The sequence below is a fragment of the Drosophila serrata genome, unplaced genomic scaffold (assembly GCF_035046125.1).
Source record: "Drosophila serrata isolate PLE 108 unplaced genomic scaffold, ASM3504612v1 contig_273, whole genome shotgun sequence".
Classification (NCBI taxonomy): Eukaryota; Metazoa; Arthropoda; class Insecta; order Diptera; family Drosophilidae; genus Drosophila; species Drosophila serrata.
In genome coordinates, this window is record NW_028257171.1 from 858,438 (window position 1) to 873,147 (window position 14,710).

A 14,710-nucleotide genomic window follows, 5' to 3' on the forward strand; every position below is an offset into this window, starting at 1 on the left:
ATCAAACGTATACATCTGCGAGTGGCTTCTGCCTGCCTCGACTTGGCTCGATCCGATCCCCGCCTGGATTCTTGGCTCTTCGCTGCTTATGCATTGTAGTTTGGCCCGTTCGCCGTTGCTTTTTATCGCTCGCCACGGCCGCTGGCCGCTTTAGTTGAATTTCAAACGCTAGCGCGCGCGGTTGTCGGAACGTGTCCCGAAAAAAAATATACAAAACATAAAAGCCAAGTCGAGAAACCAAAGAGGCTTTGACAGGATCGACGTTGGCCAAGTGAAAATCGTGTTGTCTGGCAAAAAAAGAAACCTACGCGTGATCTTCGCATAACTCACTGAACTCTGAACGCGAGTAGAAGGAGCCAGCGGAAACTAGGACAAGTTCACTAAGTCAGATCTTTCCCAGCCGATTGTGTGGATTGAGATTATGTAAGCTTCCAGCTCCGTAGATCCCGTAAGACACAGAATTCGCCGAAAAAAATAAAACCCAAATTACCAATTACCTAATTGTCATGCATTCGGCGTTATCGCCTGTCAACTTTCTACCCCCGCTCTTTTTGATTGATTTCTCCGCTTATTCGAGGCACGCACATCAAATCCGCCGGACACTTGGACACCACTTGCACTTTCCTCCCTCAACAATTGCCTTTCGCAAGCATTGCCTTTTGTTTTTTTGTTTTTGTTTATTTTTAATTAATTATTCAGCACCATTGCTGCTGCGAGTGCGGGTGCAACGTGCCCGTTAAAACGAAAGACTTAAGCAACGAACTGGAACCGCATCGAACCGAACCTTTCGGCGTGTGTCAATTTCGAAGGCGATCGGGAATGAAATAATCAAAATTACGAGTATTACTTTTATTTGCCAGCGTTCACCTGCTGACCCAGTTATTCGGTTTCAGTTTCAATGCAAACATTTAAGTAAATTTCTTTATTGTAAAAGCAAAAACAGTCTCTGGATTCTGACAGACGGACATGGACATATTTAGCAGGCACCAATTAAAGCTCAGCTGCACTAATTCGCCATAAGTTGCAAAGGCTTTCCACTGTCTCTCGAACACTGTCTCTTTCGCCTTCTCGATGGAGAGATGGAGAATCTCCGCCTCAGTCTCAGTCTCAGTCTCAGTCTCAGTCTCTGTCTCAGCTCACTCACTTCCCTCATGGAAGTGGCATTCCGACCTGACATTTGTTGCGTGTTTGTTGTTTGTTTCTGTCTGAGATGGCATTGCACCACCGTAGGGTAAATCCCCTGGCACATGGATCTGGCCAACAACAGGTGGCTATCTAATGCTTAGTTGTGGCTGAAATATCTGTAACAAATTCCCAAAATTGTATCTTTGCTTAGAAAGTGACAGGACATAGAGAAAACATACTTGGATTGTAAACTATAGCGTTATTTAATTTTATTTCATATTTTATCTTTCAGAGTAATATAATGTTATTTAGAAGCTTGTAACTCTTAAAGGAATCATTTCTGACCCTATAAATCGTATATATTCTTGATCAGAAATAACAGCCAAATCGATCAAGCCATGTTCCGGCAAAAACAAATTTTGAAAATTTTTCTCAAAATTTGAAAAAACGATAAGGGGTTACATCGTTAAAATTGTTAAAAATTTAATTTTTTTTTACATTTTAAATTGAGTATGCAGATTTGTTAACCTAATAAAAACTAACAAAGAAATCCTTTCCGAATTAAATTTAATGCATTTTTAGCTAAGTTATGCGATTTTTAAATTTTTATTTGTCGTAAAAAAACTGTCGTATAAAAATTACTATAATTATCCTCTCTTTAATATTCGCACTGTAAATTCTTAAACTAGTTTAATATATATATTTCGTCTTATTTTTTGTGAAATCTCGTTTGTCACCTTTGGGGAACTCTTTGAACAGTATAATTTATAGTATTTCATTAAAATTTTAGAACACTATTTGCCTGAAAGGCATTTGGGTTTCGACTTGATTTTCCCCACTGCTGATTCCGCATAGAAATCAAAATGATCCTTGGCCAACATGTGTAAGATGCCGCCACCAGTCATGGCCATAAGCGAGAGTCTGCCGCCGAGGCGTCGCTGTCAACTGTTGTGGATTGGCCAGAGTGGCACTAACCCGGCTGGGATGGACTGGCCGGGCCAGTTGTGGCGCTTCCTCAACGCACTTGGCTCCTGTTTCAGCCTAGTTAGTGGCCCCGTTTCACCTTCAAGTCTGCAATTAATCTGATGTACATTTCGTTGGTAACGCCCAACGTAATGGCCAGACATCGTGTTGGTTTTTTGGTCCTAATTTCAAAGTATCAGTGTCAAAATGTGGAGAAACTCTGTCAGACCTTTGGCTAATTGGATTGAGATGGATGAACCAAATACCAGTTTGGCAAGGCCGTTGCTTGGGGGGTATTTACCTTAATAGATGGAACGATATTGGTTAGAAATTAATTTGTTTTCCGTCACGTTTAAGTAACAATTAACCTTAGGTGGGTGTAATCACTTGTGTAATTATTTTCAGAAGAAAAGCTCTGTTAAGTTTGATGTACATACGATCCTAAGGCCTTAACCCACATCGTATATGATGTCTTGTTCAGTATTTTGATGTCAGTGTCAAATTGGGAGAAACTCTGGCCAAACCTTTTGAGTTGGCGGCTGCGTTGTGTGTGGAGCAGCTGGCTGGAATGCCTCCTTGGTCTAGATTCTAGATATATGTAGCTGTGGGGGGAACCTGTACCTCCCAGTTGGCCATCAAATTGCAGCCTTTGGGAAAGTGCTGGAGCTGCTGCTGCAGCCTCTAATGATCACCTCGGATCGCTAACGGATCGCCAACTGCAAACACTCCATAGCCATCGATAGTCGAACCGGCTGGAGCAGAACTTGCTCCTCCGCCTAGTTGCATCATTGTCGATGATGGTGCGGTAAAAGTGCGTTTTGAAAGAGAGAGAGCAAGTGCTATTGCTCCATTTCGATTCTATACGGAGTGAAATCTCCGACTGCCTCAACGAGTTTCGATTAGAATTATCAATCAATTTGTTAACATGCTTTCACTGAATAGAAACACACATAGCTCACGCACCTTGCCAATTCGGATGCCTTAGCATATGGCCTGGCCTAACGGTTCCAACAAGTGCACCTGGAACAATGTCCAGAGAGAGAAGCTTTCCCAAAAAAACACAAACCTCGTTCGACAGGCAGACGAAAAACAAAGCGCTCGGAGCTGGGAAACCAGTTGAAAATATAGAAAAAATCAGGAGAACAGGAGAATGTTTTGATGGGGGTAACGGGGAAGATGAATGGAAATGTAGAATGGGTTGTTTGTGGAGTCCATATGTTGGCCACAATTGGTGTTATACAACTGTTGTATAATGATGGCCATTAGACCAGTCTTTTATCATATCAAGTCAGAAATTGTAAATGGAATTGGAATTGCAATGGAAGTCTTAGGCTAATCGAGTTTGCGGCCTAAGTCTTTTGTTTTGACTGAGATATGAAGGGGTACGGAAAAGTAATCCAATTGGTCTTCTAAATTGCAGAAACACTGGATAGATTACTTAAATAAATACAGGAAATTGAAGTAGTATTCACTTTTCGTGCAAATACAGTCATCAGACTACTAATACGAACCCAATAGCTTCACTTTTCAACGAATAATCGATCCATTACCTGTTGCTCTATCAACTTTAATCATTATTATTAACATCTACAACCTCTATTATGAAAGCATACATTTTCCCACTTAAGCAAACCGCCTTATTACCTTACAAATAGCTTTATAATCCACGTATTAACCAGAAAGTGAAGTCTTGTTTTGAGTGAGACTTGAACTCATCTTCTAAAGCACCTTAGTGATGCATTAAGTGGCCAAAGATCTTACTCTCTCTCTCTCAACTTAATCAACTTAATCACAATTATCACCATCTTAGCATCAACCCATGATGGAATTGGACAACGTGTTAAGGCGTCAACACCTTCTCCTCCTGCTGCTGCTACTGCCACTTGTCTGCTTGTGTCCAATCACATGTGCGCTTAATCGACAGCCGGATGCTGGCCAGGATTTCGATTTGGCAGCACAGCTGGCGGATGCGGAGGCCCTGGCCAAGCCGGACTATGAATCCGATTCCCCCGACACACCGCACATACGAAAGAAGCGTCTTATCTGGATCACTGATGATGGGAGATTAGCCCTGCCGCCAGGCACATCGCTGACATTTACCCCAACGATTGCCATGCCCCTGGTGCGACATCCGCCCGAGGGTTTCTTCTCCAACCTGACCATCAGTTTCCCAGTCACCAGTAAGTGCTCCGGACTTTTCAATTAACTCTGAACTGATCTCTTGATCTCTCTCTCTCTCTTCATCGATTGACAGTTGACTTTGACAAGCTGGGACTGACGGACAACCAGAATCCTTTGGGGGATCTGCCGCCGCTCTTCGCCCGCTCCTTTGGCCATGAGGCCGGACACATGGTGGGCGAGTATGTGGCCAGGTATTTGCATGTGCAGCGCAGGAAGCGAGATCTCAGCGAGCAGCAGAGCAGAAGCAATGAGGATCATCCCTTCAAGGTGCATGAGGAGGGACCCAAGTTCCCGGAACTGCCGGCAGGACTGCAGCACATATTCCACGGCGGAGAGCGTGTGCTGTTGTACGGTGTAGTGGAGGACTTTCTGTCCACCTTTGGGATGGATGGCAAGGCCTGCCTGCTGAGGACTATCTGTGAGATGCACTCCCGAAGCCTGGAGAAGTTCGGGGTCTTTGGCGAGATGACCAAGTTGTTTTTAACGTAAGTTGGAACCCTTTACAAGTTCGTACTTAATTTAAAAGATAAATCTCATCTTTTTAGGGTCACCAAATCACCCTTCTCGGAGCTGGTACCTGACTATGTCCAGGCTCAGGAGGTGGGCGAAGGTAAGCAGGCTCCCGGCGAGTGCTTTCCCTACTTCAAGGCCTGTCCCAAGAGCATCTTCAAGGCTCTGGCCAGCAAGTACAGTAAGCCAGCGCCAGCGGGAAAGACGAAAAGGACAACTACAACCACGAATAGACCCAAGGGAGAGTATCACGAGGAGCAGGTGATCCAACTGCCCGTCACTCGGGATCGGGATAACGATGTGTTCATGTAAAGGAACTCCTTATCCTGCTACTGCTCCTGCTCTGCTGCAACTTCCATTGTTGACCTCGTCTAGATTTTAGGTTTAGGAATGCTCAAAGTCACTTGTTTGTAGTTAACGTTTACTAATTAATTTATTATTATTTATTTTATTTACGCATTGTATTTATTGTTAGTTTCGTAGGCGTTGTTGTTAACTACTGAGACTCGAGTCTCTGTTTGTATTTGTGGTCTGTAAATAATTGCAATTGTGGCATATTTCCCCCTCGAGACACCTCGAATAAATAGACAAATTAATTCCCATTAACAACTGTGTTGTGTCCGTTGTGTCAACTGCTTTTTCCACATAAACAACGCTGCGTATACGTAATGTGAGACGAGATTTTCCCAGATTATGTGTTAATAATGCCAAACAGGTGCTTCAGCTGTTCCACGGGTATGCAGTTCATATAGTAGAACATGGCTACGTTTTTAGTGATGCTGTATAAACGGATAGCATCCCCCATCCAGTGGGTCTGCTGTCCGCCAAAGGTCACGAACTTTTGCAAAGCCTCATTGTATGTGATATCCCTGTGGATACCTAGAAGCTGTAAAGGACAAAACTCTTCATCAATAGGAACTATCATCAGTTAAACCACTCAACTTACCTCTATGAAAAGCGTGGGCAAGGACAAATTGCAATCACAGCTGGCATTATATCTGAGCCTATAAAAATGCAGACCCTTTAGCACGAATATATCCGACATGTCGGGTATATTGTTTCCCGTTCCCATGCGTAGCAGCAGCCGCAGGACATTCCTATACTTGATCATCCGTTCATCCTGGATGCCCTGCATCCTCGGCACATAGGGACAGAAGCTGCGGCGGTCCATGTGCGGATACACCTGGAACAGAGCCAGCCAGTAGAAGGTGCTGCTACAGCAGTGATTCCACGCCGGTCCCGAGGGCACGAAAGTGGGCAGTGGATGCTCCGCGAAGCTAAACTCCATGGCCGGTAGGAAGACGAAGGACACAACACTGGGCATTCCGCCGGAAACTCGTTTCTCGCAGGCCACGATTTCGTGAACGAATCCCTGATCACCGATCTCATGCGTCCGATAGGTGAGCTTGTACTGGAGTCCACTGGGACAACGAATGACATTCAGCCGTCTAATTGCATCTCTTAAGTTTCCCCGCAACAGGAGCTGAACACTCTCGGGATTCACGTACCCATTGCTCACCATGGGATGCAAGGTGGGAGCTAGCAGATTGATATAACCAGGCTGTGAGGAATTGAACACAGGAGTCACCGGAAAGGGCATACGGAAGCGGAGATATTGCTCAAAATCCAGGGGAAAGTCAATCTTGGACCCTCTGTAAAACGTAGCCGTGGCTAGGAGATGCTTCAGCATGTATTTGTAGACCACATCCTTTCCGGCCATTGCCTCTGTCAGCACCAAACAGATGGCTTCAGCATCCACCAGCCAATCCGCATCATTGTCGTCTATCTCTCCGTAGTCCGAGATGAGCCTGATGCCCTCGTGGAAGTGGAGGTGTCCTTCGGGCAGACAGAGTCCTGCTTCTCCTTTTAGTTTTCCTTGCTCCATTGGGGGACTCTCCTCGGCAACTGTTTGATGGCAACTGCAGCTGCTGAGCAGGCACTCAGTAAGTGATTCTCTAGTTGGTAACTTAATACGTTGTTTATTAATATGGTTTAAGCAAGCGGCTGCACTTGGCAGTGTCAGTGGAGTTTGTACCTTTATTTCCCTATTATTTGCTTAAGTCAATGATTTATTCAAATTTTTGACTAAGTAAATAAATTGATAGAGGAAGTTGATTTTCTACAGTTTAATTTAAGTAAATTCAAATGCCCGCTCAATTCGTTTGAATACGTTATCAACTGGCGTTGTTTAACACTAACCACTTACGTTGGCTGGCTAAGGCATCTCGGCATATATAAAAGCACAAATGTGCTAGGGCCTCTCTATTATTTTATCTTTAAATTTAAAAAAAAACTGAAGCCTTTTAATATATTTGTTCTACAAACCCAGCTGAATTCTTCATTTAAATTAAAAACATACAAAATTCAGTATTTTATTTTGCTTTTCGCAATACTGTCTTTTCATACTTTTTGGTATATTTGCACTGCCTCCATCTGGTCACATTCGACAACTTTGTTTTGGTTTTCGCAGGCGAGAGAGTTCTTTTCGTTTATTTTATTTACCATAACTCTGCACAAACAACCAGCGCGCGTTACGTGTTGCACAGATGTTTGCGGAGCGACGGGGCAATCAATAAGCGAACGGTGAGTTGCAAATGGGGATGAGAATGGCAGCACCCTCCGCCACTTCAGGAGCGGCGGCTCCCAAACCGGAGCGGACGGCGATGGCAACAACAACCACAGGGTGCAGCGGTGGCGGAGCGAAGTGAAATGAGTCAGGCGATATAGTGATGATGTGCCGCTTCTGCTTGATTGAATTGGATTATCACGATATGGGCCTTCAGCCTTCAATTGCCTCGCTCGCTCGCTCGATGGTCCGCCGGTCGCCGTTGTAGTTGTTTACATTGCGCGGACGTGGCGCAATATATTTTTAATCTTCTGCGGCGGCAACCTGCTGATTAAGATACAAACACACATCACTCACAGATAACTTGGCACTGAGCACTCCACTGGACATGGACGTGGCGTCGACGAGCAACGCAGGGGAGTCTGCATCGGCATCGGTTTCCATATCGGCATCACCACCCTCCAGCAATGAGGCAGCAGCGGGCTCGCAGAGCGACGCCTCCGAGGAGGAGGAGTATCTGGACAACAGCATCGAGCTGCGGGGCTACCTGAGCAAGTGGACCAACTATATCTATGGATGGCAGCCGCGTTACATAGTCCTCAAAGACGGCACCCTTTCCTACTACAAATCTGAATCGGAATCGGACTTTGGGTGTCGCGGAGCCATCAGCCTAACCAAGGCCACCATTAAGGTAGGTGCTCCAGCCAGTGCGAGATAGCAATAGCAATAGCAGAAGCTCCTCCCGCCAAGTATTTTCAATTGGACTAATAAAAAAGTAATGGGCGTGAGTGTGTGCGCATGTGTTTTTCGGTCAAAGCAACGAAACTCGATGACCCAAGTCGATGCCAAGTCCATTTCCATTTCCATTCCCATTCCCAGTCCGGGCGCCTCACACCCATTCCCATTCTGAGCGACGCAATCAATGCAGCGCAATCAATTAACGTTGCTGCTGGTGGCGACGAAAATAGACCAAATTGAAGTCATCAATGTAAGTGAGTGGGGTGGCGCCCGCTCTCTCCCTTCTTGTCCTGGCATTAATGCCCTCTAGCTCGGCCTGGCCTGGCTTGCTCGGGTCTAGCTGCTGACAGGAGGGCGTGTTGTGACTGCCCTGGGAAGGAGGGTGTTTCACACAATAAGTGTAGTGTGTACTTATCTATTTATACTGTCGAAACTGCCAAAAACCACATAAAAACCTAAGTGGTGACTCACAAAGCGCTCATTCCTGTAATTTGGGGGGAAATTGAGGACTCTCGTCTTTCAGCTGTTTCTTGTAACATTGACAGTTCTACCCTTGTTTCTTTGCTGATTTCATTTAATGATATAGATATATGACTTATCTTTCGAGAGGAATGAATCACGAATATGAATTCCAAGAACGTGCCCATAATTCGCCTTAATATTTCTATAAATAATTATTAATAATTATAGGTTTGGTTCCCTCATTAGCATTGAATTTTTGCATTTAATGAAGTTTGCCTTAAGTACATTCCCACATTAATTGCTTATAATAACACCTCTTGAACTGTAACTTATTCGAACTATGTATTGCCCTTCCCCAGGCCCACGAATCCGATGAACTGCGCTTCGATGTGGTGGTCAACAACCTTAACAACTGGTGCCTGCGGGCGGAGACCAGCGAGGATCGTATGCACTGGGTTGAGGTGCTGCAGCTGTACAAGGAGGACACCGGCAGCACGGATACCACATCGCTACGACGCCATGGCAGCACCATGAGCCTGCAATCGAACACCATCTCCCTAACCAGTGGCGAAAGCCTTAAAAAGACGCAACGCAATCTGCGGGAAAAGGTAGGCGAACTGGAGACCTTCAAGGACATTCTATTCGGACAGATCGAGACGCTGCAAAGATACTTTGACGCCTGCTCGGAGTTAAACAAGAACAATGCTCAGCCCTTGGATTTGGGTGACGGCCTCAAGTGCATTGATTTCAAGGTGAAGTGAAGCAGAATTATCTGGGGAATCCCTCACAAGATAACGTATTTTTATTTGCAGGGGGAATCTATTACGTTTAGGGCCACAACGTCCGGTGTGCTCACAACATTGCAGCACTGCCTGGAAATCATTGCCGAGAGCGATGATTCATGGAAGCGGAAACTGGAGCGTGAGATTGATAAGCGGCGTCGTTCCGAGGACCAGAGCAAGTAGGTTGAAGTCGGGGAACTACTTAAGGAGATTAATATTTATAGTTTTTAGCAACTTTTTACTTACTACTATTTTACTAAGCCCTGAATTTCCTTTGCTTTTTATTTACTAACAGAAAATTCAAGGAGGAAATCGAGAAAATGAAACGCTTGTCATATCCTGGCCCAGATTTCGAGGTGAGTCCCCAAAATTATAGCCCATAATAGGAGAAACAGATAGCAATTCAAACCGAAATCGCTTTCACGGTCAGTGCTGCGCTCATATCGGGGCCAAACACGTTCCCACCGAAAAAAAGCAAAGCAAACAAAACAAGCTAAATCCGTGAAGTGATTTGCGTGTGATTGGTCGGCGTCTTAAAATAAACACTCGCCGGTTCGACGTTGTGTCAGACGAGATTTCATCATATTTACAGAAAGTAGAACACGCTGTACTATTATTTAAGCGATTTCGATTGAATCATGGACCTGACACGGAGTTCCCCACGTTCTGATCTTATCATAGGGCACATGCAATGATCTCTTCTACCATTTCCGCCTTAGTTAAGCCTTTATTGTTTGCCCTTTCAATTACAATTTAATGGCACACGTCCAATAATTGTAGGAAATGTGATGAGGGAGTTGAAGTCAGTACTTGACTCGGTTGGGGCTTCTCGGTTCCATCGAATGGCAACTACTCAAGCGCACAAACTGAGCGTCTAGACGGTTTCTTTTAGTTTGGATTGACAGACAGACAGACTGACGTTGCCGGTGGAAGATTTTATTGCAGACATTGAGGTTAACAAATGACCAAAACAGTTGGTCAGCTTTATTAATAAGATATAGTAGTGAATATAGGATAAAGGTAATGAAATCTTTGATAAACAATAACAAGTTTCTAATTGTTTTACCTCTTTTTTTTTAATTATTTTATAAGATAGCCTGATATATTACCTTATATGTTCAAGGAAAGTTTGAATTAAACCAGACTTATATTTTATTATTAAAATAAAAAGATTTATCTTCAGGCTTAAAATGTTTTAGGTATTTAAAAGTAAAATATTATTAAACACAACTCAGTCCTCCTCAAAAAGAGCATTCAAAATCCACCTACTTTCACAGAGCCTCCTCAGTTGTCTGCTTTTTATAGCCTGGCTTAAAGCTGTCGGCTTTACGGCTTATGAGCCAGGTTTGTGGTAGTCAGTCGGTGGTCAGCGATCGAGTAGCCAACACGTACAAATCATAAACAAATTTTTGCCCAGCTGCGAACAATTCAAATCGAAACAGTTTCTTTTTTTTTCATATTTGTCGACGTCGTCGTTGTTGTCGCTTTTAATTGAGTGTGCTGTGCAGATTGTGAAATTCCTTTCGGTTGCATTGAAAGAGCTATTAAAAATACTTACTGAGCGAACGGGTCTGGCTAATGTTGCAAATCTGAAATCGCGGCACGCACAAATACATAAATATAAATAATACTCAGTTGTATATATACAAAGTTATAAACAAAACTAAGGCGGCATGCCCTCGGCGCGATTTATTTGGCGCTCCGGTTTTCAGAAGGGCAAAGTCAAACAAATTACGGTACACAGGCGGAAAATAATTCAAAATAATATATGTACATTTTAAGGAGTGTTTTAAATAATAACGAAGTGGAATTTTTTAAAAGGTTTACGATGTGTTAGAAATAGTTTTATAAGCTTTATGAGCTAAGGGGATAGGTCTCTAATAGTAAAGATCATCGAGAGTTATATATGTTATATCATTTGTATATATATTTTATATTATATACATTGTGTATATTTTGTGTAGTGTAGCACATGCAAAAAGTTTATAAACAAAACTTGTATCAAATATCAACATTGTATGGTGCTTAGATAGGAATTTTTGTAAAGATTAAATGCTTATCAAGTGGAGTGCCAAATGCTTCAATTTATTAACTACATGTGTGGGGGTTTATCTGAGCTATAAGTATACATAAAACCCAACAAGTTGAGATATATATAAAGTTTGAGTTTATGCTATAAGTAGTACATAAACAGATTTGTTTACGATATTCTATTTTTATTACAAGATGTGTATATTTGTTTAGTTATTCTTTACCTGTTTACTTAGTTAATTTATTTATTTATGATATGATGTACTCAGAAGTTTACCTTATTTCTTGCTTGCTAAATTAGTTCTTATCTAAATTTCCCTGAAATAATTGCAATACTTTTTCTAAGTGTCTTTAAGTTTCCCCCAAATGAGAGGGATTAAATGTTGGTTGCTGGGTTTTTACAGCTGAAATTGGCCTCATTTGTGGGCTACCTCCCACTACTCCCACTACTCCTGCTCCTGCGCCACTTGACTCCCTCCTGTTAATGCCTGGTAAACCCCACGCATTGATTTATTATTTAAATGCGAGAAATCCTTTTCATTGAAGCTTTTTGCTGTGTGGGGCTTTTCGCTTTTAACACACACTCTCTCTCGAGGAGAGCTCTCTTCGCACACTCTCTCTCTCTCTCTCCGTTCGTCCTGGCTGTTAAGGCTCTGGTTGCTAGCAGCCAGCAACAGTTTGTTTTGTGTCCTTGCGCCCAACGGAAGGATTCGCGTGGACACGCTAGTTCGCTGCCCTCTCCGCTTGCTCGTTCGTTTGCTCGCTTGCCTTCCTCGCCCTCTCGCTCTCCCGCTTAATTTCCTGCTGTGCAAAAAAGGACACTTTTTTTTCGATTAGGATACGTGGTAAATTCGTGGAGGAGCCTGGTAAGCGGAGACAAGGCGACGCCACTGGGTTAGGCCCAGAGTCACAGGCCATGACTTCATCGCTGGCCCACATTCCGCGGCGCCACTTGGCCAGAGATGAAGACGTGGCCAATGACGACGATAAAGATAAAGATGATGATGATGATGCACTCGTAAGGGGGGCGTATTTATTTTCACGCCTTTGGCCGCGCACATGTCTGCATTAATTAATAAATATAAATTCAATTCCGCAAAAATTCCATTCGAGGCATTTACTGGGTGCCTGTTGCCGTTCTGGGGATACACGCGCCACCACGTAGACGTCAGTGGAGTACAGTAGATACTATTTAAAGGGGAAAAATAAGCTCATATGCAATATTAATCTTTAGCTTAATATAAAAGCATTCTTTGGAAATACTTTTTGTTTCCTTAGTGTTTCCTGAGTGTTTCATCCATCCTCCCCCTCTAAAGCCTAGCTCCTTGTTATTTATGGCCTTACCTCTTTCTCTACTCAGGTAATGGAATTTAAAAAGTTCCTTTTAATAGTATTTCCTTGGGGAGTTTCCACTGCTTTAATGGGTCTCCAGCCGGCGAGTTAAGCACCAGAGCACCAAGCCCCGTCTGGCATGGTTCTGCTTACGTATTCATGGCACAATGATCCGCCTTTGTGTCCATTATGCTCGCCCAATTACGCATGCCAGACGGAGAATCTCCGTTCGCAAAAAACAACAGCATAAATTGGATTTTCTTGGGCCATTTGGCTGCACAGACAAGTGTCGTCGATTAATTTATACAAAGCACGTTCCATTTCTTTCCAATTGGATTGAATGCGGTTTCGTCATTAAAATTAATTAGGCCGAACCTTCAAAGATATATATATATATATATGTTGGGCTAAACTTGACTTAGTTTCTTTTCTCTTCTTCAAACTTTTCCTTTCACTCTTCGCAGGAGGGTCCACATTCCACATTGCCCGAGGATGAGTTCTTCGATGCGGTCGAAACAGGCCTGGATAAAATCGAGGAGGATATGCAGCTGCGCTTCAAGCTAAGGCTGCAATCCCAGATCTCCCAGACGCTGGTCAATGTGCCCCACGAGGCGGTGGCCGAGGGTGAGGAGGCACGCGAAGAGTTTGGAACGGGTGCCGAGGCCAAAAGCCATGCCCTTTGGCCGGAGGTAAGAACCGGAAATTGTCAATACGTTGGCAGGCGACTAATTGGATTTTATTGGATTAATCTCTCGCATAGATCGATCGCGTGTGTAAGGAGCAGCTGCACTTTGCACGCGAGGGCGTTGGCCAGGATGGCAACGGCTGGCAAATCTTTGCCGACGAGGGTGAGATCAAAATGTACAAACGCGAGGAGGAGGTTAATGGGCTGGTGATGGACCCCCTGAAGGCATATCACACGGTCCAGGGTGTGACGGCCCGGGAGATGTGCCATTACTTCTTTATGCCGGAATTCCGCAACGACTGGGAGAGTGAGTACTTGGATTTTTCGCATTCCAACAGTTTGATTATACTTAAATACTCCACAGCTACCCTGGAGGACTGCACAATTCTGGAGAAAATCTCGGCTGACACCCTGCTCTTTCTGCAAACCCACAAGCGCATCTGGCCAGCTAGCCAGCGGGATGCACAATTCTGGTCGCACATGCGTAAGATCACCGACAACCTGGAGGATGGCGCCCGGGACATGTGGGTGGTGTGCAACAATTCCACGGAGTATGCCAAGCAGGAGTCAAAGAACGGCAAGTGTGTCCGCATCTTCCTCACAGTCATACTAGCCTGCCAGACGCACCTGCCCGAAGGTTATGTCAAGGGTCAGCCCCTGAATCGTGAGGATCTAACCTGCAAAATAACCTACTGCTCTGTGGGTGAGTATCTTTAAACGGAAAACCAAAAGAATTCCCCTGATTAGTGTGTATTGTTCAGTTAATCCCGGAGGCTGGGCGCCGGCTAGCGCCTTAAGGGCCGTTTACAAGCGCGAGTATCCCAAGTTTCTGAAGCGCTTTACCGGCTATGTAATAGATCAGTGCAAGGACAAGCCGATCATGTTCTGATATTTGCCATAGAAGCCACAAAGCTGAATTGGACTTAATCCTTAAGGAGGAGCCAGCGGTAGAGCGCCCGGAAACTCCAGTTTTTTAAACCTTAACCCCGAGCGTGTGTTCTGTAAGCGAAATGTTGGAATTCCCATTTTGTAATCGCCGTAAAAGCAAACTCTAAGATTTAATTGTAACGTGTTTAGGCTTAAGTAATAGGTGTAAGCGAACACACACAATCATTGTATAGCTCTTAGTCCCGAAACAGTCTATATATCTTTCTATCTGTAATGTATATCTATGAAAATGCTTTAAATGCAACAATTGCAACGTGAAGGATGTCTGAGGAAGCTTACCTTTCGGTGTGAATCTATACTTTATATCTGAGGCATCTCTCTCTTTTACTCAACTCTGTCTAATGTAAATAAAAGCCACTTATTGTTATCTCCCAAAAAAAGTGAAAA

At 43.9% G+C, this 14,710-nt stretch overlaps 3 protein-coding genes across 4 annotated transcripts; 2 read left to right on the forward strand and 1 right to left on the reverse strand.

The window, feature by feature from the left end:
- Positions 1-294: 294 nt before the first annotated feature.
- On the forward strand, positions 295-5,381 carry LOC110183618 (uncharacterized). Its single transcript, XM_020951936.2, has 4 exons — positions 295-423; positions 3,899-4,268; positions 4,343-4,754; positions 4,815-5,381. The coding sequence occupies exons 2-4, from the start codon at positions 3,908-3,910 to the stop codon at positions 5,089-5,091; spliced, it is 1,050 nt and encodes a 349-aa protein (XP_020807595.2). The 5' UTR covers positions 295-423; positions 3,899-3,907; the 3' UTR covers positions 5,092-5,381.
- On the reverse strand, positions 5,187-7,287 carry LOC110183696 (cyclic GMP-AMP synthase-like receptor). The gene is made up of 2 exons (XM_020952035.2): positions 5,726-7,287; positions 5,187-5,665 (listed from the first exon to the last, which is right to left on the reverse strand). Exons 1-2 carry the CDS (start codon positions 6,662-6,664, stop codon positions 5,471-5,473), a joined length of 1,134 nt encoding a protein of 377 aa, XP_020807694.2. The 5' UTR covers positions 6,665-7,287; the 3' UTR covers positions 5,187-5,470.
- cert (ceramide transfer protein) lies at positions 7,186-14,703 on the forward strand. 2 transcript variants are annotated; one of them, XM_020951930.2, is made up of 9 exons: positions 7,186-7,362; positions 7,705-8,036; positions 8,905-9,297; positions 9,358-9,506; positions 9,623-9,683; positions 13,155-13,379; positions 13,451-13,682; positions 13,740-14,078; positions 14,137-14,703. In XM_020951930.2, exons 2-9 carry the CDS (start codon positions 7,734-7,736, stop codon positions 14,262-14,264), a joined length of 1,830 nt encoding a protein of 609 aa, XP_020807589.2. In that variant the 5' UTR covers positions 7,186-7,362; positions 7,705-7,733; the 3' UTR covers positions 14,265-14,703. The 2 variants fall into 2 exon arrangements, with proteins under 2 accessions (XP_020807589.2, XP_020807590.2); XM_020951931.2 differs by lacking the exons at positions 7,186-7,362; positions 7,705-8,036; positions 8,905-9,297; positions 9,358-9,506; positions 9,623-9,683 and adding an exon at positions 10,656-11,063.
- Positions 14,704-14,710: the final 7 nt, after the last annotated feature.